This window comes from Apus apus, chromosome 7, assembly GCF_020740795.1.
Source record: "Apus apus isolate bApuApu2 chromosome 7, bApuApu2.pri.cur, whole genome shotgun sequence".
Classification (NCBI taxonomy): Eukaryota; Metazoa; Chordata; class Aves; order Apodiformes; family Apodidae; genus Apus; species Apus apus.
Genome location: NC_067288.1, coordinates 14,246,161 through 14,274,077, shown reverse-complemented (window position 1 = coordinate 14,274,077; position 27,917 = coordinate 14,246,161). Strand labels below are relative to the sequence as shown.

Sequence of the window (27,917 nt, the reverse complement as noted above, 5' to 3'; positions counted from 1 at the left end):
TGTATAGCAGCATTTTCCAGTTATTATAAGTGGCAATTCATGAAGCTTCCTTGTGCTTCATGAATGCATACAAAACTGTCTTTCTCAAAAAAGACAATTTGTACAGAGTTATTTTAATCTAGGTAACGTGTGAAGAGGTAGTGTGTAAAATGTATGTTTAGATTTGGAAATTCACATTTGGAAATCTTTATGGTTGGAAAACACTTCTAAGATCACCAAGTCCAATCATCCACTCAGGGAAAAGAAACAAAAAAACCAAATCACGACAAAAAGCACTCTTCAGTATTTCCTTTTCTGTATTTCTTCCTTTTTTCTATTTACCTTATTTGGGTATCTTAAAAGGTATGTTTGGAAATAGTATTCACATATATTTAATGGTATTTTAATATTCAATATTATTTTAGTTATATGCGTGAGTACCTATGGAGTATAGTATGTGGACTTGCTCTGGAAGTGCTGATGATGAAGACTTGCTTGCAAATTTAGAGTCATTGTGGAATCAGCTGAAGAGAACTGAAAAAAACCTACAAACTATAGAGGAAGAGCTTTCCAGGTATGAGTGTGTTTGGGAATAACAACAGCCTATCTCTTGTAGAGTACATCTGTCTTATTCAGTGTAATAGATTGCTCCAGGTAGCTACTTCTGTGCTTTTCTTTTGACTAGTCTTTAGGAGCAATTTCAAAATAATAACAAAAAGATGGTGCAGCAACTTTTCACTCTCCCTCCTAGCACTAGTGCAAGTGAACATCATGGCCGCTGCTGCTTCGATGAGGCTGCAGACTTCACCCTGGAGGACCTTGCTCAGCCTGATTGCAACTATCAAGGCTTTTCCAGCTGTAAGAAGAATGCTGATAAAACATCTGGCCAGGATTTGCAAGGACAATCTGAAGTAAATATTGTACTTGATTACTTATTTTTATGACTTTGGTTTTCTCGTGTGTTCTGTGTTTGTATTTTTTTGGTTTTAGAGCTTGGAGTTGGAAGGCTCTAGCATGGGGCTGTTATGTCAGTGGACCAGTCTTAAACATAATATGATTTAAATATGTTTGTTTCACAGTGTTTCCATTGATGTACAGATTGCTTGTATATGCAAATACAAGCGTGTGTGTGCCTATAAATTTAAAACTTTTAAAATGTCTAGTCTTACCCAGTTTTCACAACTTCTGATAAAACTATGGAAGAAAATGAACGTCTTAAGGAGAAGCTGAATGCCCTTCATGAGCAGAATGCATCTTTGACTTCTCAGAACAACTACCTAAAGAACAGAGTGGAAACAATGAACTTTGAACTGATGGAGTCAAAAACAAGAGTATGTATCTTTAATGTATCAATCAGAAAGAAAAACAAACCCCAAACTCAAAAATCCACCCCAGTCTTAACCTAAATTTAATATTTAAATGTCAATATTTTTCGTAATATTCAGCATGAATCTTGTAACAGCATAGTTGGGAATCTGTTTCTTCATGAGAAAAACTACTGCATTAATTATGAATTATATCTATTAATGTTCCAAAGTTTAATGTAAAGCCAGTAATGAAGAACACATTATGAAAGAAAATAGTTCAAGAAGGTATTAGTATTGTATGTTTGTGTGATTGAGCTACATTAAGATAATTGTGAAAAAATTTTAAGTAGTTGTGTGCCTTGGAAATGAAAATGTTGACCTTTCAAGTTGGAATAATACTTCTATTTTGAAAAAGTGAAGAAATACTGTCTTGAATAAATCAGTGCTGATTTAATACCTACTCATATGTACAGTTTTTTTTCAGAACAACTGTGTTATTTGGTTTATATGTAATGGTTATAAATGCTGAGTGCTTTTTGTTTGAGAAGTGTTGTTTCCAAGGCAGTACAAATCAGCAGATAAACAAAATGTTTGACTGGTGTGGAAAGAACAAATAGTAGAATATCAATTTTTTGAGAAAAGCAAGAGACAAAATAAACATAAAAAAATGAGTCTGCTAGGCAGCTTGTCACACTGTAGTGATGCTGAGGAGCTGGAAGGATGTTAAAGGAGCAGAAGATGGGAGGTCAGTTTGTGTAGATGAACAAGCATCTTCTACAGTGAGGTTAAGAGCACTGTGTCATTCAGCAAGCAGACTGTTATGTGTCTCTCCTGAAGGTATATATGTCAGGGTTAATGAACCCCCAAATATGTTTCTATTTCAGATTTCTTATCTTGAAACGACTTTAGGTACACGTCTAGTCAAGATTCCGAAACTGAGAGAACAAATTGTAAACTTGGAAGCAGAAGTATCAGCTCAAGATAAAGTTCTGAGGTACTAAATGTACTTTAAAAGTCAGTGTTCTATTGTGGCCTGCTTGCTAGTCCAATCTCTTTTCTGGGATGACATAATTACTGGTACTCTGTGGGTTGTGTAAAATTTATTTCAGAGCCGTGTATAGGAGGAGGGAAGTGTTTTATTTTGTCCTGAATGTACTTCAAGAAATGAAAAGTAATAAAGGCTGGTAAAAGAAACTAGTTTATAGTGTATGATAAAAATGAATGTGCCCTTAAAACTTTACAAAAACATTCCTACTTTTTGATTATGCTTTTTTATTTGCTAGAGATGCAGAAGATAAACTGGACCAAAGCCGGAGAAGAGGAATGGAAAGAGAAGACATGTTGAGAAGATATAAAAAGGACTACAAAAATCTGAAAATTGAGTTAGTTGAGCGAACCAAGCAAGGAAGGAGGTAGCAGAATAATTGTCACAACTTGTATGTGGCATAATAGTGCATAGTTTTTCTCTTCTTGTTCTTTAAGTGTTTATTTCCATTGGCAGAGGTTTATGTTGTGGAATCAAATTATTTCTCTGCTTTAAGGATGTTACTTTTTTTTTTTTAATGGGGAAATCTGTGTGGATATATGTGTTATTTAAATAGGCACTTTTTTAATTTTAAAATTTGCTGGTAGTTTTAGGCTGTTATATTTATACTATGCTAGCAACTGGTTTACCATGTGTTTTTCCAATTGGAATAGGTGTGCTGTGGTGGAGAGCTGAAATGTGTCCAGAATCTATTTTTTCCTGAATTATTTTTCACTTTGTCTTGCAGTAACGTACAGCATATGCTCAATGCTCAGTATTAATAGTAGTGAGTGCTGTATTTTTGGGACTGGTGCGAGGAAAGTGATAGAAGCACAGTTTAATGGAGACTTTTTTGTTAGACTTAATCTTACCTGTTCATATGATGTTGAAAAGGGTGCTGTAATTCCATTCCCATTTCCTTTTCCTGTTGCCTCCTTTAGCCTAATGGTTGCATGGGTACTGGAAGGGTTAGATAACTGCTTTCAACTGTTGCAAGTTACGATATACAATCCTGTTACCTCCAAAATGCCATAAAGAAATTAGAATAAATAAAAGGATTCTTACCTGCCCAATTTATTGAACTGCATTCTCTGGAGCAAAAATTAACTGCATTACTAACTTCAGGAAGCATTTCTTGAGCCTTTTGAGTATAAACCCCTTGTTTGGCTTGTCTATCTATCCATTAAATTACCTCTAATCTTCCTATAGCTAGACAAATGGAAATACTGTGGGGCTTGCACTACTATGAAGAAACGTGTTGACTTATGTTCACTGTTCATTCAGAGCATTTGTGATTGGAACTAGCTGTACTCAGCTACTAGTTGTAAATCTAAGTATTTTGTTAGTTTAGAAAAACTGCCTGCTGCCAGGTTTTCAAGGCAACATAGTGTTATGATTAGTATTAACAATTGCTACAGTTTGCTTTTAATCGTTAGTTACAGCCACTTACTATTCTTTGGCTAAGCAAGCTGAAGTGCTTTAGATGCACAGGCTTTTGTTTGTTGTCCTTAAATCCCTTTATCCCTTTCTCTAAATACTTCTGCCACCTCCAAGTGGGGCAGGCAGTGGTCATCCAGCTGAGCAACACTGCTGTGAGGGCAGACTGTACTTAGATGAGGGAACTGTCCCACAGTTCCCTTAGTGGAAGAGAAACAAATGTTATTGAGCAGCAGTAATTCTCGTGTGCCTGTGTTGGGTGTCCTGAAGAGATTGCATACCTGAGCTGTCCTTCCTGGGGTTCCTGTTTCAACTTCTTCCCTAGTGAGTAATTACAGGGGAAAGGAAGAAAAGGGCAGAGGCACAAAGTAATAGAGTGAAAATAGTCTGGGTTGCTGCTTTGAACAGTTGCCCACTTTATATCATCCCCGTCTCAGACTCCTTTACTATTTTTGATGCCATATCTCCAGTATCCTCCAAATAATTTCTCTTCTTAATCAGTGTTGGTCTCACCATGATTCCATCACAAGGGCTCCTTTCAGTATCAAAAGATTTTATAGTTCCCCTTAAGCAGTTTGAATTTTAAGGAATACTGCTGTCGTCTGCTTCATAACCCAGTCCCTAAAAGAGGCTTTTACTGGTAGAGACAGGAGAATTATTTGAATCAAACTTTTTTTGAAGGGGATTAAAAATATTTTACATTCTTCATCTTATTGAAATTTTATTTATAGTTAATATGCAAAAATTATATTTAAAAATAATTTATGCCAAATGTGAAACTTTTTTTTATAGAGGGCTTGGAAAGTTGGAAGAAGACAAGAAGTTACCTGCAGCAATTAATTTAGAAGTTGTTTTAGGTAACTGGAGAGTGTAGTTATGTAAGCCCCTGAAATTTGTGATTTTTAAAATTGCTTTTTGCAGGGTAGAACAGCAAAGAAATGAAGCTTTGTTGAACATGGAGGATCTAACAAGAGCTTTCAAAAAGTATAAAGAGAAAACAACTGAAAAATTGGAGAAGGTGAGAGTTCTTTCTGTAGTTGTTTTTGCTGTGCTGGGAATCTCTAGAGGATTTTTCCTCTTCCAGTAGGCTTGGCAGCAAATAGCAATGGGTTCACCAGTGAGCCAGTTGTTTGTGCTTGTTGGTGGCAAAGTCCTAAGAGAGTTGGGAGCTGGGTGAACAGCTGTTTGTGGTGATAACTTCATTTATCCAGTCTTAAACTGTCTTTGCACCGTGCATCCTTGAGGTAGCCTAGTATTGCTGCTATTTCTTCTGACTTTTGCTTGCCAGCTGGGAATTTTACATTTTTAAAGTATATGGTCCTTTTAAAAGAACTCCTTTGAGTTCCTCTTTATAACCTGTTCAATGAAACGTGAGCTAGACAAGGGCTAAGATGAAAATCAAGTCCTCTTGCAAACTCCAGTGGTCAAAATTGTTAATGTTTCCTGCCTTGTGGGAGGAAAAAATACAGGCTTGGGACAGATAATTTTTATTTTATTAAACTTCTTCTCTTTTGGAAGGGATTGCCAACCACAAATATTAAACCAAAATAACGTCACTCTTTTCCCAAGTGACAGAAAAAAAGAAAACTTTTATTTTCTTTACAACAGTGAGCAATTGAATTATCTGTGGGGTTACCAGAAAGAAAGAAAGAAAAAAAAAAAAAAGCAGCACAGTGTTTATAGTATTATTTTTTTTAAGCCTGTTGGCCATGGAAGTTTAGATTATTGTTGTACAGTAACAAAAACAATACTGCTTTTTAAGGTTAAAGCTGAAGAAGTAGTCTTGGGAAAACGATTAACTGATTGTGAAAGAGAAAAAGAGAAGCTAAATGAAAAATGTGTCAGCTACAGAAAGGATCTAGACATCCTAGAAGAGCAATTAAGGTAACACAAAGCTTTAAAAAAAATCTCTGTACAGTTACAAGTGTACTCTTTCCTGGGTAAAAAACTGGCTGAACACCTGAGCCCAGAGAGTTGTGGTAAACAGAGTAAAATCTACTTGGTGGCCAGTCACCAGTTGTGTCCCTTAGGACTCAGTTTTGGCACCAGTTTTGTTCAATGTCTTTTATCAGTGGTCTGGATGAGGGGATTGAGTGCATTCCTCAGTAAGCTTGCAGACAGCACCAAACTGGGTGGGAGTGTTGATCTGCTAGAGGGTAGGAAGGCTCTACAGAGGGACCTGGACAGGCTGGATTGATGGGCCAATTGTATGAATTGTATGACGTTCAATAAGGCCAAGTGCCAGCTGCTGCATTTTGATCACGACAACCCCAGGCAACACTACAGGCTTGGGGAAGAGTGGCTGGAAAGCTGCCCAGTGGAGAAGGAGCTGGGGGTGCTGGTTGACTGCCAGCTTAATGTGAGCCAGCAGTGTGTCCAGGTGACCAAGAAGACCAACACCATCCTGGCCTGCATCAGGAATAGCATGGCCAGCAGGAGTAGGGGGGTGATCGTGCCCCTGTACTCAGCGCTGGTGAGGCCGCACTTCAGGTCCTGTGTGCAGTTCTGGGCCCCTCACTTACAAGAAGTACATTGAGGTGCTGGAGTGTGTCCAGAGGAGAGCTACCAATGTCATGAAGGGTCTAGAGTCATATGAGGAGTGGCTGAGGGAAATGGGCATGTTTAGTTTTGAGAAGAGGAGGCGAAGGGGAGACCTTATCACCCTCTAGGAAGGTGGGTGTTGGCCTCTTCTCCCAAGTAAATAATGACAGGACCAGAGGAAATGGCCTGAAGTTGTGGCAGGGGAGGTTTAAACTGGATATTAGGAAGAATTTCTATACTGAAAGTGTGGTCAGGCACTGGAACAGCCTGCCCAGGGAGGTGGTTGAGTCACCCTTCTTGAAGATACTCAAGAAATGTGTAGATGTGGCACTTCAGGGCATTCTCCAGTGGCCAAGGTTGTGGAATTTTTTTGTGGGTGTGGGGTTTTGGTTTGGTTTTTTGTGTTGATGGTTGGACTTGGTGATCTCAGAGTTTCCAACTGTGACAATTCTGTGATTCTGTTATTTGAGAAGAAATTGCATGGTATAACTGTTACTGTGAACATGCTGCTCAAGTCGCATAGTTAAACCAAGTCAGGACCAGCATCTGCGAACACTTAAGATCAGTATCAGAAATACAACAGAGAAACCATAGTACCTAACAGGTAAAAATTATTAGCATTTGCTTAGAATATTCTGATTTTTTTTTCCATAACTAATCCTCAGAGGTTCTAATCTCAGATGCTGCCACATATTCACAGTATCAAGCAACACCTCACCAATTCTAGATTTTGAGAGGGAGAAAACTAGTAAAAGAGTATAGTTATGGTGTGTTCTGCTAGTATTTTCCATTATGAATATCCTCTCGGTTCAGCTATACCTTTTAAATGCATCTACTTTTTTAGGCAATTAAAGGAGGAGAATCGTAGCACGAAAGAAGAAATTAAGACTCTGGAGGCAAAGAACACTGAAATGGTATCAATGCTGACTCAGTCTGATCAGAAGATCATTGAGCTTGAGAGTGAAATTGCTGAAAAAGAAATAGTACTTAAAGAAAAAAGTGCTCTAATAAGTGAAAATGCAGAGCTGAGAGCACTTAATGCACAGCAACATAACCACTTGAAATTATGCCAGCAAGAAATTGAAGATTCAAAGGAAGAGCTTAACATATTAGAAACCATTATTTCCCAGTTGTCTCAAAGTACATCTGAAGAGGTACAGTCACTGATAACATCCTTAGCAATTGTATTATGTGTCTCTGTGTAAAGAATTCTAACTGGCATTGCGTGGAAAACCTGTGATGTTCTAGAGAAATAGTTTTCTTAAAATATCTGTGGTTTTCAAGATGCTTGGATGACATGTTTTCTTGATTTAAGTATTTTACTTGTCTCTTCTCATTCAGGAACAAGGAAAAGGTGCTTTGTAATTGATTAATCAGCAAGCATTTATAATTGCTCTTTGCGTTCCTCTGTTCTGTGTATTGATTCTTCAGATGTATGTATATTCTCTAAAACATGATGGTGTCTTATTATATGACACAGAGGTTCCTTTCAGTAGAACAGTGTAACATTTCCTGCATGCACAATAATTTTATCACACAGCCAGACTTGATGTGTCAACCTTAGCAATGGAGGAATGAGAGGAGAGATGTTTGTAGGAACTTTTTTTTTTTTTTTCTGGGAAAGAGGAGGCCCATCTTCCCCGGCTGCAAATTAACTTCTGTACTACCAGGATGAGCCCTGTCTTATGAGCTTTAAGCTTATACTGTTGTAGTGTATCACTAAACTGGCTGGCTGGGAGAGTCACTTAAAAACCCAGAGATGTGAACTGTTACTGGAGGAATTGTTTGAGGAGTTGGGAAGGCCTAGAGACACGCATGAGATCAGGAGTACAGATTGCATCAAATATCTTTATTTTTGAAGTATAAATGTGAGTAGCTGTAATGAAAACAAAAATCAAGTGTGCTTTCTGTAAGGTTTTTGAATTACTGAAGTGACCTCTGCTGAAGAGAATGTAGTAGTTTTGTACAAAAGTTGTGTTTTGGGCTGTTGTGACCTTAGACATTTATTTGGAAGAGCCTTAACAATTGCTTTAGGGCCCTTTTTTGAAAATGCATTTACACTTTCTGGAAAAATCTGGCATTATTCTAGTAATTTAATTCAATATTCAGAAGTACTGGGTAACTTGAGGAAAAAAATGGTATTAAATGCAGTAATTGAAGTCTGAAAGGAAGTACAATGTGAGAAGTTTGAAACATGGACTTACTGATAGTATCTCCATTTATTTTATTTATTTTTTCACAGCAAAAAATGTTCATGTTTCATTATCTGTAGAAAGATATTTAAAGGAATGGTCTCAGTTTCAGAGAGTCTTAATGCCTAGAATTTCTGCTTATGTGAGATAAACCTGCTGTGCTCTGCAAGCACTTGCTTGCAAGGAGAAAATTTTAATCAAGTTAGGCAAACTTGTAATATACTGCTGTCTGTGTCTTAAAATTTATATGCTAGCATAACATATGACTTAATCATGCTGTGAAGCAATAAAAAAGTTGATTTTGCATTGATCTTGGTTTTCCCTTAACTTTTAGTTTAAATGGCACCATGTGAAACACCAGCTATCCAGCTCCTCAACGAAAGAAGCTCTCTTTGAATCTTGTTGTGAATCAAATAAACCTTTGACTGCAGACCTAAGGTATAACTTCCTGGTTACTGAAGTATGGCAAGAACAGGCAGATAATAAGGTGGTATTATAACTAGTATGTAGAAAGAATGTTAAATAATTGTCTCCTCCTTTCTAATAGCATTAAACTGGCAATGAAGGAAGCAGAAGTTCAAAAGCCTCATGCAAACTTAACTACTTGTACTGGAGCTGAGCACCTTTCTGAAGTTAATGAAGGACAAGAAAATATCAGGTTGTGTGGTCTGGAAACAGAGCCTGTCAAATTGATCAGAAGTCAAGGAGGTAAGCTTACTGAAATAGCTGTACAGTTCTGTCTGATCAATCCACAGAATAAAGGTTTTTTTTTGGTGTGGTTTAAGTGTTGATATATATATATATATATATACACACACACACACACTGTTTTTTAAATAGATTTCTGTGAGCTAACAAACATACTGTGCTTGAACAGAGAGCATTTTCCCACTTTGGAATTCTGGAAATTGTCATGTTCTCCAAGCACAATGTTCTTCCTTTTGCTAGTTAAATTACTTGTTCAGCATTATCTAAGCTATGAGTTGTGATGAAACAGAACTATATCTTTTTTCTTTATGCAGGTTATGCTGTGTTCTCCATATTTTCTTTGATTCTTTTCTTGCTGTTGCTTGCTGTTGCAGAATTTCTGCAACTGCTTCTGTGATTGCTATTAGGATTGCTCTGAAATTGATTCAGGACACCTTTATAATGATGATATTTTTTCTTGTTGTTAGTTTATTTGTTGGGGGGTTTTGTTTGGGTTGTTTGTTTTCATGAGTCACAGCTTTCAGTTACATTATGGGGAAAAAATTAACAGTCTTGCTTCTCTATCCTGTTTATGTTATTTCAATGTGTTGTCATTAAATTATATATTTCTCCTCTTTGGTTTGTATTATTATTTGCTTGAGTGCTGGTTTGTATGTTCTTTTGTAAGTTGATACAAAATTTATTTCTTCTACTTTGAGAGAGAAGAAAATGTCAACAGGTGGAACTTATCAGCAAACAATTTGAAAAGGAGAGGCAAAGATTCCAGAAAGAGATAGAAGAGTTACACATTAAACTGACAGAAGCAGATGATGAGAATTCTTCTTTGAAGACCAGTATGGCTCAGAGAGCCAGTCAGTTTCAAATCATACAGGAAGACCTATTGAAGAAGGTTTCAAACACTAGTAGCTTAGAGAGAGAAGTAAGTTTTTAGCAGCCCTGCAAAAATGTCACTTTTTGTTTAGCTTAAGCAAAGATAGTTAAATTATGGAAAAACTGCAATTGCCATATTAGTTAAAAAATCTGGCTTATTTAAGAAAAATTGGAAGTAAACTTTTGATCAAGAAAAAAAACTTAAATATAGGAGCTTTAATTTTTTAGTTGTCAGAAATTTAATTTTAAAGCTGATGTAGTTAGTGGGCTTTACTGTTACTATTTTGATTTGTTACATGGAAAATATGCAAGTCGTTTTGCTCTGGTATCATTGAATTAATGTGTTATCTTAAGAAATTATGTTGAAGGATCAGTTGCATTTTTCCTCATAAGATGTTTCTACAGTTGCAAGAGATTAACATAGTTACCAAGAAATCACAAAAGTACAAAATTAAGCTTAAGTTAGCTCTTCTCTGGTTGAATAAGTTAAAATGCTAAGTTTACTTTCTAGTGCTAATGTGTTTAAAGAACTCCAGCCTAATGGGATTAACAGTATTTCCTAATAATGGCCATAAATATTATAAATCTGTAATAGCTAATTCGCTCATGTGGCACTGATAATAATAATTAATTGGATTAATTTGAGGTAAATTGTCCTGAATTCTTCTTTGTAAGTAATGGAGTTTAATGGATCATAGAAAAATGAACAAGCAAACAAATAATTTAAAATACTAGGAAATAGTAGTAGCTAAAATGGAATTTCTGGTAAGAAAGTGTATACACATACTTGGAACAAATTGGTAATGGTTGTCTTCATGCTGTTTTGTGCCATATTTAATCTCAGGTAACACAGAAATCTTCTCAAATTTCCACACTTGAGAAACAGTTGAAAGAAAAGACTACTGCTTTTTCTGCTGCCACAGCAAGAAACACTGAGTTGGAACAGGAACTCATGGTAAGATGTTCTCACTGAAAAACTACATTTATGTAAAAAGACATAAATGGAGAATAATTTTAAGTTAAAACAGTATTAATCCATGTGTTCAAAATGGGTAGACTTTCAGATCTGTTAAACAATCTGTGCAAGTTTTAGACAGTGGAGTTTTAAAAAACTGAATCTTGCTTCAAATAAAACATCCTTTTTTCTGCTTTTGATCATGATAACTTATTTATGGACAAGTTACTTTTTCTTTGTGATATGTGCAGTTAAAATCACATTAAATTAAAATTGAAATTAGTTGTAGCATTGCCCTTTGTTTCAGTGAAATATACTTGGATCACTGAATAAAAATACATTCTAAATGGTAGTTAGTGAAGAAAGTGATGTACCACTTGGAGCACTGTGAATTCCTCTCTGGGTATTGCTATGCAAAATTTTTAAGTTTTGGGAAGAGGCCTAAGGTTGCTAGAAAAGGAATCTATTTATGTGGTCCCTTTCAAATAGAAACCTGTATTTTAAAGATTTCATGTATCCTTGTGAACATAGAATTTCTTTTTGTTGCTGTAGTCTGTGCCAGCTGTCCACCTTGGCGGATGCCTTGTCTCTGTGTAGTGGCTGCATTTAGTGGGATTTGATACCTGTGTTACAGGTGTGATGCCCTTTGAGATGAAACATGCTGTGTAACTTCAGTTTTTTCTGTGGTGCTCTTTTATGACTTTTAGGCATGAAGTCAGTCATCAAAAAGACACTGTTTAATATCACAGCTGAATATTTTTATTAAGTTCTTTTTGTTGTTGCTGTTTCCTAGGGAAAAAATAGACTCATTCATGAGTTGCAAACAACTATCAGCGAAGAACATGAGCAATTAACTTCTGCTTTTGAAAAAGCAAAGTTGGTTCACTTTGAGCAGCAGAAAGAGATGGAGAAACAAATTGAACTAGTAAGACCTTCTTTGTATGATACTTTGTATGAGTGATACACTTGGGAACTTTTTTACTAAGTTAATTTGTCTTCTTAGTAATTCTGAGGCAGATGTCCAATTAAAAAGTTATATATTCCTCCTGTATTTCCTGATTCTAGATTGTTGTCCATCTAATATGACACTATCTCATGACTTCTGCTATTCATATCCTCTTTTCTGCTCAACTAAAGAGAAATAGAGACTTAGGAGGAGTACACTTGTTCTTTCCTCTAAACACCTAGGAAAAAAAAAAGGTATCGTTTTTTTGCCTACAGGAGTTTAAACCATGTTAACTTGTAACAATATTCTCTCCTTTGTTGAACCTCTGTCAGCCTGAGCCTTATAAACTTTTGTGTCCGGGGAGATCTGTTTGTAGGTTTTTCAGTCTTTAGAAAAGAATTCTGTTGCTTCATGTGATCAGAAATGTAACTGTGTCTATCTCTAGCTGTTCAAGCAGCTTGTAATCTTTTACTAACGAATATATGCATCTTACTGTCTTGACTGATGACAATTACATTCTGCCTGCTCTTATTATCTTGATTCTCCTGTTACTTTAAAAATACAAAGTGTTTGGAGTTTCTTGATATTTTTAGTACTGTGCAATATTGCTGATGGCAGGAATGTATTTATGTTTCATTCTTAAAGTGATGGAATGAAAAAGGATGCACTGAATGACATTCAGATGCACAAATTCTCTGAAAAAGCTTATTGAAATAATAAACCATTAATTACTTATGAACAGCTTGAGACTCAGCTGGAGAAGCAGCATCAAGAATTCACTGAACAAGAGAAAATAATATCTATTTTGCAACAAGATATTATACATAAACAGCATCACATTGAATCATTGGATGAGCTGCTGATAGAAAGCAGAGAGGTAAGGTTTGCTCTTGACTTTACATGCAAAGCACAAAAGTTACTGGTAATGTTGAAAAGCATTCCATAAACCTATGAAAAAAATGGAGGAAATGAAAGATAAATGTTTTTGCCTCTTGAGTCTTGTTTGAGTAATTGACTGGATCTAGTGTAGTCCCTAGTATCTACTACTATGTATTGTACAAACTTAATTACCTTGTTTCTTTTTCTATCTCAGCATTCTCTTTATGCCTCTGGTTTGCCCCTTGGGCTTCTTGCTCTAAACAAAGCAAAATACAATTGCATCTATGCTGCACTAGGTGGAAAAACAAGAAAATTCTATTATGGCAATTTTTAAAATTTCTCTTAATAATTCCTGCTGCTGCAAAATATGAAGTGACACCTGTTGGGAACCAAATTCACTTCAGAGTACGATGAAAACAAATACAGTATGCAAGCAGTTTTGTTTTAAATACACTTCTTTGTTCTAATTGTGAGTTTTTATTAGTTAAATTACTGTTAATATATTTACATTTTGTTGTAAAAAATGTGTGTAAACAGGAAATTGAAAATGAAAATGTCAAGAAACATCAAGGATTGAAGATGCTGAAAAGTCAGTTAACAGCAGAAACAAACAAAGTTAGTAAGCTGTTGATAATTTTCAATTAATTATTTTAAAGTTTGCAGTAATGGTGTATTTATTTCTATCCTTTATAGAAAAATTATATTAAGGCTGCTTTATGGAAATTTGTCTCATAAATATTTCAGAATTCATTAACCATTTAAGATCCATTTATCACTTCTCTTTGAAAAGCTCATTATTTGGATGGGGAGAGAGGTGTATAATCTGATATGGTTTAGAAAACTGGTAGCATTGGAAGCATGAGCCAACCTGCAGCTAAGGTCAGCACAGTTCCTGTTGATGAGAAAGCTATTTTTACTATTGAAATCAAACAGTTAAGTTTAATTACTATGGCTTAAGACCTCTAGTGGCTGGTTCATTATAATTTTTATCTGTTCAGACTTACAAGGTGTTCGTTAGAGATGACTGAAATCCAAATCAATAGTAAAAGGGTAAAACAGATCACCAGTCTTGACATCACTAAAACCTTTTACTTTCCTTTTTGGTAGAACTTGGGCACTGTCTCTGAAAATGCTGTTTAGTAGCTTTCTAAGAGGAAATGTATTAAGATCTGAATTTTATTTTTGAAAAAGAATTCTCACGTTTCCCATATGATGATAATTCCAGTTTTATTTATACAATTCTATATGTAATCAAACATGGTGGATTGGTGATTTAGTATTGGACATATGTTTGCTTTTAAATTAGAGCTACAGACGAATACTGGAGTACATTCCCATAACTGATAATCTTATCTGATTTAAACACAGTCTAAAGTATTGAAATTTAATTTCCCAAATAGTTTTTATTTCTGAATACTATTCCAGTTTTGAAGCTTGTAATAATCTTCCATGCTGGTTTTAATATTCTTTAGATTAAAATGTAGCTTTTGAAAATTATTACACTATGATGTTTAACACTTTTTTTTTAGACTATTTAATAAAAAAACATGCCATGCAATTTTAAGTAATCTGTTACATTAAACTAGGTGAGACAACTTGAGTCAGCACTAGACGTATGTAAGAAAGAAGTTGCACTGTATTTGAGTCAATCACAAGAAAATAAGGAGATATTTGAAAATCAGCTCAAAAAAAAGTCTGAAGAGGTAACAGCTTTTTTTAACAACTTTTCCATATGGTAGAGAATTGTGTTATGAATTATTTAAACTGAAAGTTTTTCTGTGAAGTAAGAGGCAAAATATTTGCAGCAGGTACTCTGTGTATGAAGTGAGTATGGATTTTGTGAGGGCAAAGGGGAAAATAATAACTAAGAAACACTGGATAGGCTTAGGAAAAAGAAGTAGCAAGATAAATGAATTGTTGAAAGAAGTAAAAAAAATCAGAATTAAGTGAAAGAAAGCATTATACTGGAAAAAATTGAGAGAGCATGATTGCAATATAAACTTAGGTGCACATAATTGATTTGTGTTGCAAGTATCTGAATGGGGAAGAAGTCCTGGGCATAAGAAGACTTACTTCAAGCCCCTGAGTTCTATAATACTTTCTACTACTACATGAAAGCAAGAAATAATTAAGTTGAAATAATATTAGTATGCATTTTTATTTGTGGGGATGCCTAACCATATGAGCTAATTATCATAATATGCTTTTGATATCATGCCCTACCTGCTGAGAGAGAGACTTCAGTCAACTGGAGATGACTAAACCATGTACAGGAGTAACTGGATGGAAGTCTGTGGTCTGTTATGCATAAGCCTGTGACATTTACTACCATTTTCTAAGCCTTAAAATCTGTTGTTGTACTGTATATGAAGAGACTGGATATGGTCTGAAATTCAAGGGTAGCAAGTGAGAACAAAAATCTCACAGGGAAAACAAGGACATTCTGAGAAATAAAGAAGAGTGACAGAAAGACGACTAATTCAGTAATTTAGACATGAAAATCTTTGTTCTAGATGTTTTTAAAATATTACTGACCAGTTTAGCTATATTTAAAAAGGAAGAAGTCAAAAACCAGGCTTGATAAGTTATTTCTTTCCTCGCTTATATAAAGTACAACTGAGTGATAAAACTGAGATGTGCTATGTACTTCTGAAACTGTAATGGAACTAAATTCAGAGCCAGATGTTTTATTGAATCATAGGTGTGATTGTGTGCTCATTTAAGAATGAAGAGAAAAACTGATGCAAGTAAAAAGTTATTGTAATGCAAAATAAATGTGTTTTCAGGTTTGCTATTTACAGGAAGAAATAAAACTAAAAGATCAGAATATTCAGGACACAAGGGAACAAAATATTCTCTTACAAGAAGCTTTGCATCATCAGCAGCAAATGTTACAGCAAGAAACTATTAGAAATGGAGAGCTGGAGGATAATCAAATGAAACTTGAAAAACAGGTACGGTGTGGTGAGACGTGTCTACGTAAAGGCAGATAATTAAATGCTTTCACATGTTTTTGCAATACTTCTAAAATCTGAATGTTTCTTTGATAGCTGAATTGCTAGTTATTATTTTAGATACATGTTTAGTGGTTTGTTTCATCCTAAACCAGGTTCTGTGCTGTCAGAACTCTTGTTAACATAGTGGCTAAGTCCTTGGAAAATCAAATCCTAGACTGCAAATAAGCAGAAGTTTAATCTTGTTATATTTACTACAAACTATTTGTCTTTCAAATGTGACTGCAAAGTTCTAGTCTTACATTATATACAGTTTTACACTGTAAAGAAATCCATTGTTAAAATCTCACTGTGGGAGTTGGAAGACAGTTGGGAGTTGGATGTGGATTTCTTTTTTATGTCATTTAAAAGTACCAGTAATTCTAAATACCATTTTAAGCAGGTGTCCAGTTTGGAACAAGAGCTTCAGAAGCAGAAAGCATATGCAGAGGATGAGCTAAGAAAGGTGGAAGAGAAACTCTGCCTAGCTGCTCAGGAAGCAGATTTAAACAGGCGGAAGGTGGATGAATTTAATAGAGCAATCAGGTAGGTTTAGAGAAACAGAGGTATATCCTGCAGGTAGACAGTAAGAAAGGTCACTGTCTGAAATTATATTCAGCTGTGTAGTCATACAGTTCAGTCTCTGTATGAGCATGAACTGGAAATTAGAAGGTAGCTTTCTAACTAGCAGAGGCTTCAGTTTCTGGAGTGGTTTTCCCATGAAATTAATACATGTCCCAGCAATGCATTTAGCCTTAGGATGGCAATTCATAATGCTGTTCAATTGAAACATATATCAAGTTGCTTGTAATTCTAGATAGTAGATTCTAGCAGATCTTAGTAGTCTTAAAGAATATGATTTTGATTGCAAGAAAAGCCTAATTTACATGACTTTTTGTATTCTTATTTTATTCACAAATGCTTGTTTTAGACTATGTAAGGACATACGTATGTTTTTGTTATGACAAGGTTCACTCTGTTCTGGTTGCTTCTTTGATTTAGACAAAGTAAATTGGAAATGGATCAGTGTAAGAATGAACTTACTGGTATGGAAAAAGAAGTAGTGCAGTTAAAACAGGATGGTGAAAAAAAAGCAATGCAGATAAATCAGTTGGGTATTACTTTGGAAGAAGCACGATCAGAGATCAATGAAAAGGCGAACAAGGGTAATTTTTCTGTTTTGTTTCTCAGACTTCCTTTCATTGTGCTATTTCTAGATTAGACATTTTTCTTCTTCCCTGTTTTATAATCAAGTACATGTCAAAATATGTTTTCTTTTTTAATGTTTTGGTAGTTCTGTAGTTTTTAAAAAAGGCCACAAACTTTTTTTGAATATACCTTTGCAATTTCTCACTTTTGTGGCATGTACCTTTACCCCAGGTGAGATAAATAAGTTGTTTTCCCTGTAAACTGATGATATGGATTTGTAATGTGGTAATCAAACAAGACACAGATTTTAAAAGGCATATGCTATTCACAAAATATTTAGCTCTTTAAAACCCCACAAAAGAGTCTATGGAAGTCATAAACTTTCCAACCCCTCCTCCTCCATTTAATTTTAACTTAACTCTTCATTTAAACCAGAGGCTTACTGGCAATTCTAGTTGCATATTTTGTAGCACTACATATTCAGTTACTATCTTGTCTCTACTTTTTCCTTGGCCAAGTGTTTTTAGGTACGTCCTTGTATTTCAAATCAATTGATTATGAGCTGAATAAAAACAGCAAAGACTTAAGTGCCATGAAAAGGTTGTTGTATAACCTCAGACACCACTGTTTCTTCCAGATTTTCCTAAAAATAGTGATACTGAAAATTGATTATGACCATAAGTGGTAGTAGGCAGCAGTGTTGCATAAAGAGTCTGACTTGCTAATGGTTGTGTCTCGTGTTTTGTGCGTAAAATAGTCAATGATTTAGAAGATAAGCTGCTTCAGAGTGAGACTTGCCACAGGGAAGCATTACAGAAAATAGCAGAACTGGAATCTGCATTACAGAATGCCCATGGAGAATTAAAAATTACTGTAACACAGCTTCAGGAATTGCAAGTTACATTACAGAATGCAGAGTCCTCTCTGGAGGAAAAGAACATTGCTATCATGGATCTAACAACTGAGCTCAGGTAAGCTGATATCTTTTCCATTATGAAAACTTAGTGGTGTTAGTTTTTCCTTAGGAATAGCAAGTAGTTTGGATGGACTTTTCTATATAATTAACAGCTCTATATAATTTTTAGGTGGCTTTTGATTGTGAAATAGCTCAATACAGTAATTCCTCAGATTACTTTTAATTTCTAAAAGTAGTGCTGAATTATTTTTTGAGAATTCTGTTTTAAAATCTGTTAAGAGTATTTTCTGAATCCCAAAGCTGTGAAATAATTGTAAAAGAAATTACTCTCTTCTATAGTGAAATTGTCCAGTTGCTTTCTGACCATAAATTACTGATACTTTCTTCTGTACTATTCTTTTTGAAAAACACGTCCTGATAACTGATTAAATAACTTGATTAATGAAGTTATTGGGAAATCTACACCTGGAATACAGTTAACATAATTATTCCATTTGGATTTGTTTTTTTGCAATCAATTAGTTGATTCACATTTCAAAGTAATGTGGCTTTAGGTAAGTAATCTCATTATTTTCAAGCTGGAAACTTGATGCTAAGCAACTGAATGTACATTAAGCAATTAAACATGAGAATTTCAGGTATTGCAAGGGAGAAATTGAAGACAAAAGCCAAGAACTTCTTGCCATGGACCAAGCACTGAAAGAAAGGAATTGGGAACTGAAACAAAGGGCAGCTCAGGTCAGATAACTTTTAAGTATGTTACTGACAATTATTTCTGTTATGTAGCAGATAACTTAAAAAAGGTCTGCTATGTTTAATTGCCTTCACATACTGTTCCAAACTGTACTGTTGATATAGCCACAGTGTCAACCTCAAAACCAGCTGAAGCCTTTTGGTACCAGGAAAAAAAGGTTGTGCTCCCAAAGGCACCACAGACAACTGTTTTGATAGCCTTGTGCAAACTTGTCCTGTAATTCTTCCTTAGTGACAAAGCTACAGGATAACTGTTGTCATCTTGATGTTTTTTAAAATGAAAGAAATATCTGCACTCAAGTGTGCTTGGAGATGATAGATTCCTTCCCTTGTTTGCTCTTTAGCATATTTGATTAGCTCTAAAGCAGCCTCTAAATATGAAGCAGTACTCTGTTGTGACTAAATTTTTGTAGCTCACTTGAAGTATTTTCAATCTTTTGATCTGGCTTCAGGATTTGATACCTGTCATGCAAAAACTATTCTTTTGTAACTTATAGTTAGCCTTCTATTAGCTACTTCCTGCAGGAGTTACCAGCCTTTGTATCAAAGAATATTTGAGGTTCAGAAAGAAAGAGGGGTGTGGACTGAAAAAAACATCTGTTGAAGGAAGTGACTCTGCAAGGAGGCCAGACCTTCTGAGATGTTCTTGCTGCACTTGTCTGTGAGCTGCTCCAGGAAGACATCAAAGCAATAGGATTTATTTTTTGCCTTAGCAAAATTTGACACTTTTTAACAAGATGGATTAATATAATAAGGTGCTCATTACGTTCTGTTTAAAATGAGAACTAGATTTCTGTTCTGTGTATGTGAGGACCAAATACAGTTACGGACTTTTCTCCAATTTTCGACTTTTCTCTTTATGCTTGCCCCATGTTTTTTAAATGAGGTAGCTAGGGTGCATTTTTATATTGACTACTTGAGAGAATATTCTTGAGACTACAAAGCATTAGTTTAATTCCTTTGTGATATTGTGTAATATTACTTCTTAAAATTTGCATACTCGTTCCAAATAAAGTACTTCCTTTTCTTTTTTACCTCTAGATTACACAGTTGGATATGACAGTTTGTCAACATAGGGGAGAGATGGAACAACAAATAATTAAATTAGAGTGTAATATAGAGAAATCAGAGCTTGAAATTAAGGAATGCCATAAACAGGTAATTCATGCTTAAATTTAAAACCCTGTTTCCCTAACAGAGGACAGCTATTTCTATGGGAAAGTCTGGTCCTGGGACAGAATAGATAGCCAGGTTTAAACTGGTTCCTTATTGTAGGGAGAGGGAAGGCAGTACCTTAATAATGTACCAGCAAAAATATTTCACATTTGTCAGCTAAAAAAAAATAATAAATTTGCAGGGATACGCCAGTATAAAAGTGAAAATGTATTTTTATGTGATATTATGTAGCTCTCAAACCACTCTTTTAATAGGAAAATGTTGAGAAAACAAAAATGAAATTTAAAAATTACAAGGGAATTTCAAGTCAGAGGTAATACTGATGATATTCGTGATTTTTTCCAATTGTTCTGATTTCCATAAAGTACCTGATTTAATTGTATTTTCTGTTCAGATTGAGAGCTTAGAGAAGAAACTCCAGCATTCTAAAGATGAGCTTCGTGAAAAAGAGTTTGAGTTGCTTCAGAGAGATCAAGAAATAAATCAGCTGAAGAAAAAAATTGAAAGAAAACAAGGGTCTAGAAGCTCTTGAAAAGGTAAAATGTTCCTTGGGTAATTGCCTAGAAGGAACAACATGGTGTCTCTTTAGTGGGAATGTCCTTAATTCTCCCTGAGTAGTTGTATTTTATATTGTGGCATTTGCTGAATGTTAATCCCCTAAAGTTAAACCAGTGTAATTATTTAAAAATTGCAGATTCAAGGGCATGCTCTTAATTGTTTGCTTTGTGGAGGAATTCGAATATTGATTGTCTTTAGTAACCTGGTGTTCTGGCTACAGACATAGTGTTCCTTGAAATGAAATCAAACAGTATGGTATGTGATGAGAGCTTCTTATGACTTAAGTATCTATTTTGTGAAAATAATTGCATCAAAAGACCACCAAGCTCTAGCATGCTTTTAGGAATGACATGAGAGATTTAATTTTTTTTTTTGCTTAGTTAATGGAGACATACCTATAGAATAGAGAAGTAGCTGGTTTTATTTTATGAATTATACAAGTTTTTTGTTTGGGTTATGATTGAGTCACTACAAGTAAAAATGCAATCTGAGATAAACAGGCTTCCTGCAGAATTAAGTTCATTCAAAGATGCTTGCCAGCTAGAGGTAAATGCCAAACCTGGAATGGCTCCTGCCATTTTGATTATGCTGCAATTGTGTTACTTCTTTCCCTAGGATAAGATATTGGAAAAGTTCTCTTTCTGCGTAGTCACCAAAGGTACTTGATCTGTTCTTGATCATGGGACCTTGGCTGTGTTGCAGCTAAATATGAAGATCCTTTCACTACAAGTTAAAGCCAAGTCAGCTCATCCATCTTGTTTTCAATTAAAGGTTATTTATGAGAGTTTAGAATAGGAACAGTGCCTGCTGCTACTCTGTACACACATCATTAACATATTTCCAGCCTTTCCTATGACTTTGCAGTTGATTAGCAAGGAAAGGCTTTCCTAGCTAGCCCCTGTGCAACTCCTGACTAGACCCTTTTCCAGACAAATTGCCTTGTTATTTTTGCTAAGGAATGCCAGGTAGGGGGAGGCCCAAGAAAGATATAAGAAAGGCTTTGAAAATAGACCTAGTCCAGTCATGTTCCTTACAAGACTTCGTGTGAAGGAAGTTAAATTCGAAGTTTATTTTCATTGTACTGAAATACATCAAACACTGGATTTTGGAAACATTTTGTGTAAAATCCAAAATATATTACAGAGAGGTTCTGGCTCCACTTAGACCATGATATGGTTGCTGCTTTTGTTTAAAAATTGTGTGTATTAACATGACGTAAGAAAATACTGTATCTGTTAGTAACATATTGCAGACTGACCAATCTTCCACAGAAACTTTCTGTCCTAGTTCTAAAAATTCAATAATGTAATCTGTCTGGGGAAAAGGGAAGGAGGTGTGTGTTTTGCCCTGGGGTACATTCTGTCTTATTCTTTTTCCCCTTAATAAGCACAGAAGGTAGTGTACTACAAGAACTAGATTAGTTCAGGGAAGGAATGGCTAGATAGGGTTGGTTTCTGTCCTGGTCCACTCTGCCCTTTTTGGGACTCACGAAATAACCAGATCACAGATTTTTTCAGTTACATTGGTCTTTGTTGTTACTCCCCTTTAATCTGCAGTGAAGATCTTGTAACAATACAGCAATCCAGTACCCTTAGAAGTTGTAGGAATTCCAAATAAAGGAACTAGAAAACCTATTGAATGTTAAAAATGGCTTTTTAATTTTTTCTGGAAAATTGAAGTAATTTCCTTTATTAAAAAAAAAGGGATATTTTACTTACAGCCAATTAATGTTTTGTGGCCACAGTTCCTTAGTGAAGTGAGAAATAAAATTGTGTTTTAAAATGTTAAGTGACGTAAGAAAAAAGAGTGCTTAGAGATCTACTTATTTTTAAGAAGTAGTTTTTACAATGCTTTTTTAGAAGTATCCATAGTATAAAAATAATTAGAAGTTATTCTAATAGTCTTTGACTCATTAGCTGTAAGCTTATTATGTGCTACTTACAGATGTTTGTGTACTCTATTTATAGCATTTTTCCTGAAGAATAAGCATCTAGCTAAACATAAATAGATAGAACACAAACACTTCTATGTTTATAATTAACAGCAGCCATAGTATAGATGTGATATTATGAAATATTAGCTGATATGGCCTTTGTGCCACAGTGCTGGCTAATGTAAACAGAGCTGCTGTGTATCATACACTAGAGAGACCATTTTGTTGATCAACTAATACTTCTGCTTGGTTTTCTCTGTGAATGAACTTCCAAATAATTAGGTATGGCATGTAAGCATGTTTTTAAAGGTGGGGCAGAGGGGAAAGCTAAATCACTAGAAATTAAACTAAACAACCCTCAACTCCAAATACACTGGGTTTGGCTGCATTATTTCTTGTATACTGTAGAAAATCCAGGATGTTACATTGATGCTGGTAAGATTTTCCTCGCTTTGTATTAGTAGAAATCATAGGCCTTTTTCCTCTTGATACTTGATACCTTAATACTGTCGATAGGGTTTTTACAAACACTTCCTGAATTGTTAGAGATTTGAGTTGTTAAGATCTCAAGCACAATAATGCAGTTCTAGTGAAACTAAACAGAGGAGTTATTTCAAAATCCAATGCTCCTTTAAATGGCACAAAATTTTTACAGGGATTTGTATGTGAAGATTCCGTCTCAAAATATTCTGCACAGTATTTTTCTACTTACCTGCTACAACTAATATGTTGAAAAATTTGTAAATTATGCTCAGTGAGAAAGCAAATGCACTTCAAGAACAGTGGAAAAAAAATGCATTAATAACTTCAGTTTGTGGGACAGAATTTGAGAAAGAAGCCATGGGCTTGAGACGTGCAGCTGGTTTTCTTGAATTTGTAAGAGAAATCTTCATATTGAAAAGTAACATCTTGGTTCGAATGGATTTGGATATGGTAAATAGAGTGCAGAAGTATAAAGGGTGGTTCTGATCACCAGTATTTTGTTTCAGGGGCAAGAACTGTAGAGGAAGGAATGTTGCCCGTTGAGCAAGCAGCAACCCAGGAATGCTGTTACTGGCAACATAATCGTGCATTCCAAGAGGAAATTTTAACGTTGTATTTGTAAATAATGAATGTGGTTATTTCTACTGATGCAAATGACAACCCTTTTATTTTTACAACTCTTTTTGAGATTGCCTTGATATAATAACATCTATTTTTGTGAAATAAATTAATTTTTTAAGTACCTTGAGCTGCAAGTGTTAATTTCAGCTGTCATTTTTTTCCAAGGATTTTAAATGGTGTACTTTCACAGCTGGCTTCTAATTAAGAGTACCATGGTATTACCTTGTTAACAACTTTTCTTTGGGAATATTTCCCCTCTTTTTGGTTTGTTTGTTTTTCTGGTACACATACAATGTTGCAGACACAACATCTTATTCAAATTGATGTTTTTGTAAGATTTTATAGGACACTGATTTGATCATAGACAGTGGTAAAACCTGCTTGCTTTACTCCAAGCAGTATTTTTCAGATGCAAAGGAGTGTGGGGCAGGACAATAAAGCTTGAAGTTTGTTTGTTTTTTTCCCCAAACCAAAATCCTTGCAAAAAATTACTGCTGATTAAAATTACTTAACTATGCATTCTAATACATATTTACTTACAGTTTTCTAAAAGAACTACACAGTTTAGCTAGTGCAAGTGGCTAGTGGCCCCAGTTTCTAACACTTACATGTTTATGTAGGTGTCAGAAACTGCAAATATAGTTATGAGGCCTAAATATGAGTCTGATTATTTAAATATGATTTACATGTGATAAGATGTGATTCACACACCAGAAAACAAAGTTAGTAAAGTTACTTGACATAAAGCAGTGGAACAGACTTGAATGTATTACAGTTTAAAGATTACACCTAAGTTAAGTGTTTTATGTATTACAAGTGTATCTTGGCCAACAAACCTACCTGTTCTATTTCAGCAGCTCTACAGGTGGAAAGGTGTTCAACTCCTTGGGTAGTAGATAGGTCTTTCACTGTTTATGCAAACATGTTCCACAAATGCAGCCATTCTACTTTAAGCAGAAGTGCCAGGCAGGCATACATTTTGCAATGCACTCCTCTGAAGTATTTCACTGTTTCAGATTATTTATTTTGCTATTATGAAAATCATGATGTAGCAAAAAAATACTGTTGACTTACAGAAATAAAAATATTGTGTGCTTTAAATCAATCTATTTGTTTCTCTACATGATACTAATAGAAATCAGTTGATCAGTGTAATAATTGAAAAATAGCAAACTGCTATCGTTTTTTCCTTTTTTTAGGCAGATCAGTTTGCCTGCAGGCTAGCAACCTATGCATCAAATTTCAGACAGAATTTTTTAAAGCAAAGGAACATATAAGCCATTAAAATGAGAATTTCAAGTGGAAAATACAAGCAATCTCTGATTCCAGTTGCATCACAACGCTAGTGGAATTCCACTAACGTAGTGTTGCATAAGGCCTCGCTTGCTCCTCCTACATATGCACTAAATATAAATGTGCATGAGCAGCAAAAGCAATTAGCCTAATATCTGAATCAGCTAAATAGCATTTGCACTAAAATTGTGTAGCTGGATACTGATTTCTTTGATAAAACTGTGGGTCAAACCTGATAAATAAGTAGAATCGTAATTACATTTTCTCTTTAACTTTAGATGCTGTCTTGCTATTTTGTTGCTTGCCTGTGAAGATAATTATTCCACTTGTTACACAGTTCAAATTAATTTATTTGTTTTGGAAAGAAGGGGGCAGTTTCTTTTTTCTAGGATCAGTTAAATGTTTCTGTACAGTCTTCTTTTGAGTTACTAACGAATTTACACCTATGGAAATCCTGGGACATGAAGTTCACTCTTCTTAACCACATTGCATTAACATGGGGTTATTGCATCTTGGAAAACACTTTTCTGTGTATAGTGGCACTGGAATTAGCTGAATGGTGTTCAGAATGCTAATTGCTTATTAAGGTGATTGTTTTTCTGTCACTCAGGATGGCTTATGAATTTCACAAGAGACTGATTTTCTCTCTGGATGTAGTATGCTTACAGTTACTGTATGTTAAATGTGAATTACATCAAATTGCCAGCCCAAATGTCCCTCTTTCATTTGGAGTTTATATGCAGAGTTGGTGGAATATTTTCTGCAAAACTAAAATTGAGTCAGACATGATACTAGTTTTGATTTTGGTTTTTTAGATATTTTTTTTTTCCAATTTACTTCCCACAGACATCAACACTTGACACTACAGACTGAGGGTAACTGTGGCAAGGCTTTTCCTGCCAACAGTATGCAAACTAGTTATTTCACTACTAAAAATACCATCTAGCTTGAAAATGTCTCATTTGAAAGATTAATCAAGTTTTGTATTAACTATCATCCATGTTGATAATGCAGATTATAAACTCATGCAGGAGCATCTGCTTCTGGTTTTACCTAGCTGGAGATTATCCCTTAATCATGCAGGGTGCAGGTGTGCATTTTCAGATTTGTTGACTCAGGAAAGCTGGAGATAGCATTAAAGGCCAATGACATTATACTGTAGCTACATTTAGGTTGTTGCTCCTCTGAACAAGAACTCTTGCTTGAGCCACCCTGTGAAAAGAATGGCAAGAAGAAATGTCCTCATTACAGGTTGCTCCTCAGGAATTGGACTGGCATTAGCTGTAAAAATGGCAAAAGATGAACAGAAAAGATTTAAAGGTAACAATATATTTTATCTTTATAACAAGACTTTTCAAGGCAGTAATGTTTTTTTCTCTGTGATTTAACAGGTGATTGTAGTCAGTCTGGTGACTAGTTTCATGTTAGTTTTCCCCCTCTTACTGTCAAGAAGATAAAACAGAGTGAAAATGTACTACTTTTTGTAAGCAAATGATATTTCTGTACCTGGATCAAAGCAAAACAGCTACTTGAGCTAAATAATTTACCAAAAAAACCCTAACAGTATGAAAACAAATAGCTGAAAATGTCTGTATACTACCTTGAGATAGACATTCACAGTTGCAATTCACAGTTGTTCTGGTACTAAACATGTTGATGGTGGTTTGAAAACAAACAAGGATACTTGTAATCCCAAATTAGGTTTCAGGTACCTAGAAATGATTCACCAGCATAACTTGCTACCCATTATTTAAAGGTTTGGTGGTAATACTACCTTCATATGCTGCATGTTCTTTATTGTCCATAGCAGTTTAATTCTCCTTTTGAACTTCTTGAAGATTTCAGAACCAGACTGTGGGAAATCATTGACAATATATGTTGAAAATTGGTCATTTCTACTGCAAGCTTTTATCTGGGTTCTGTCACTGGTATTTAAGATACAGATATAAAATGGATATTCTTTAATACTTCTCAGCAAGACTGCCACAGAGAGGTTTTACTTCTGATAACTGTTGCTTCTGGTGTGTTGCAGTGTATGCCACCATGCGGAATCTGGCCAAGAAAGAGCCACTTGAGGAAGCTGTAGGTCACAGGCTGGGCAAAACCCTTGAAATCAAACAACTGGATGTCTGTGATGAACAGTCTATTAAAACTTGTGTGAACAGTATCCCTGACAGAAGGATTGATGTCCTAGGCAAGTATAGGAGATCTGTATGCTATGAAAAGAAATTGGTTTTCTATTTAACATCACCTCAAATACCCTGGACAAGTGTCATTATTGTATTTTTAAATTATCAAAGTAATAATAATTAAATTGTGTATTCTGTTGAAGATTCTTAAGGCTTCATGCAGACATGAGCTTGTTTTCCCTGTTTAAAAAGGAAAAACTGCATCACAGAGAAGTGTCTTGGATAACATGGCACATTTTTTACTCAGTGTGAGAGGATAACTTTTGCCTAAATTGGCATCTTCACGTGCAAGACTTTCTGCCTTATCAAAGACACGTGGCCCTATTTACAATGAAGGCAAAAGCTCTCTGTACTAAGCAAGCAGCAATTGGGAATTAGCAAGTAAAAGAACAAATGCAAAGAAAGTAAGGGCACTGCCTTTTTGTATTGAGAATTGTAGTTGTATCTTACGAATCATTAAACAAGTGTGTTAAGGCTGTTTTGCTAAAAATAAATATATCTTAGTAAGATGGAAATGGATTACACCATCAACTATTAAATCATCTCTAATAGAAAATTATGGATATGCCTTTATTTTGATTAATTAGTAAAGCGCTGGTTAATAAGCTGCTTCTGCAAATCGTATTATACTCTAATTTGACACACTAGGTATAGTGTACAATGCCAATTCTGTTAATCATTCCCCACTTATAAAGATACAGGAGGCAAATAAAAATCAGTGGAAGTGTGTGTGTTGTGGTTTGTTTGTTTTTGCTTTTGGTGTTTTGTTTTGTTTTTCCTGAATATGTGAATGTTAACAGCAAAAAGCAGACTAAAATATGGTCTGGTCTATCACCTTTTGGAATGAATTGAAGACTTCTGTTCTTACCTAACAGTTTTGACTCTAGTCTCCAATTTTTAATAGTGAATGATAAATAAGTAGAGATAATTCTTGGCTCATTCTCCTGTATTTTTTTTATAATTTAAAGAGAAAAAGGACTAATCAGAAATAAATCAGTTAAAATGCAAAATACCA

At 35.0% G+C, this 27,917-nt stretch overlaps 1 protein-coding gene across 1 annotated transcript; it reads left to right on the top strand.

Moving 5' to 3' along the window:
• The first annotated feature begins 287 nt into the window (after window positions 1–287).
• CCDC18 (coiled-coil domain containing 18) lies at window positions 288–26,881 on the top strand. Its single transcript, XM_051624364.1, is given in 25 exon segments — window positions 288–553; window positions 731–890; window positions 1,143–1,310; window positions 2,171–2,280; window positions 2,570–2,698; window positions 4,669–4,765; window positions 5,510–5,631; window positions 7,133–7,442; window positions 8,815–8,918; window positions 9,028–9,188; window positions 9,887–10,107; window positions 10,903–11,013; window positions 11,807–11,938; window positions 12,702–12,836; window positions 13,376–13,453; window positions 14,425–14,541; window positions 15,625–15,792; window positions 16,235–16,377; window positions 16,834–16,997; window positions 17,738–17,951; window positions 18,535–18,634; window positions 19,691–19,807; window positions 20,220–20,338; window positions 20,340–20,361; window positions 26,746–26,881. Coding segments are annotated over 25 exon segments (3,387 nt in total). The 5' UTR covers window positions 288–422; the 3' UTR covers window positions 26,800–26,881.
• The last annotated feature ends 1,036 nt before the right edge of the window (window positions 26,882–27,917 follow it).